Source organism: Eimeria mitis, genomic scaffold (assembly GCF_000499745.2).
Source record: "Eimeria mitis Houghton genomic scaffold, Emh_scaff163, whole genome shotgun sequence".
NCBI classification, from domain to species: domain Eukaryota; phylum Apicomplexa; class Conoidasida; order Eucoccidiorida; family Eimeriidae; genus Eimeria; species Eimeria mitis.
Window position 1 is genome coordinate 2982 of NW_013569944.1, and position 760 is coordinate 3741.

At 52.0% G+C, this 760-nt stretch overlaps 1 protein-coding gene across 1 annotated transcript in view; it reads left to right on the top strand.

The window, feature by feature from the left end:
- The window catches only part of EMH_0001260 (uncharacterized protein), a gene marked incomplete at both ends in the record, with an annotated part of 1875 nt that extends 1749 nt beyond the window's left edge, over positions 1-126 (top strand). The window contains one exon of the mRNA XM_013495546.1: positions 1-126. Coding sequence (XP_013351000.1) covers positions 1-126 — 126 coding nt within the window.
- Between the last annotated feature and the right edge of the window lie 634 nt (positions 127-760).

Genomic DNA, 760 nt, shown 5'->3' on the forward strand with positions numbered 1-760 from the left:
GGCGGAAAAGAGCAGCAGCAGCAGCAGCAGAAACAGCAACAGCAGCAACAGCAACTGCAGCAGCAGCAGCAGCAGCAGCAACAGCAGCAACAGCAACAGCAGCAGCAGCAAAAGGCCCCCAGCTAGTAGCCAAGGGCCGCTGCCGCGCTCACTCCGTTCCAAGGAAGCGCAGCAAACACTAAAAATAAACTGCATGCAGACAAGCAGCAGCAAACGAAATATAAAAAACGAAACATAAAAAAAAAAAACAAAAACAAACGTACATACACTCACCACTGGGGGGCCCCCAAGCCAGTAGCTCTGCCCCCCCAGTACCCCCTAGGGGCCCTCCTCGGGGGGCCCCCGGGGCCCCCTGGGCCCCCTTATGTTAAGGGGGACAGGAGAGGCTAGGGCCCCCATAGAAACAAAAAATTAATAAAAATATAATACAAGTGCTGCAGAGGAGAAGAGAAATAAACAGAGACTAGCAGCTAGCGCTGAGGTGGTGGTGAGACAGCTAGACAAGGTGGTGGGGTCGATGGCTACTGCTGCTGCTGCTGCTGCTGCTGCTGCTGCTGCTGCTGCATGCACAGGGCCCCTAGGTTTATATATATAATTTTTTTTTTGTTTTTTTTTTTGCTTTTTAATATTAAAATTGCGGTCTCCTGTAGCCGACCGCTGCCGATACGCCTGCGTGATTTTTTTCTCTTCGCTGCTGTTGCTGCTGCTGCAGCAGATGCTGCAGCAGCAGCAGCTGCTCTTGTAATGCTGTGGTAGCGCT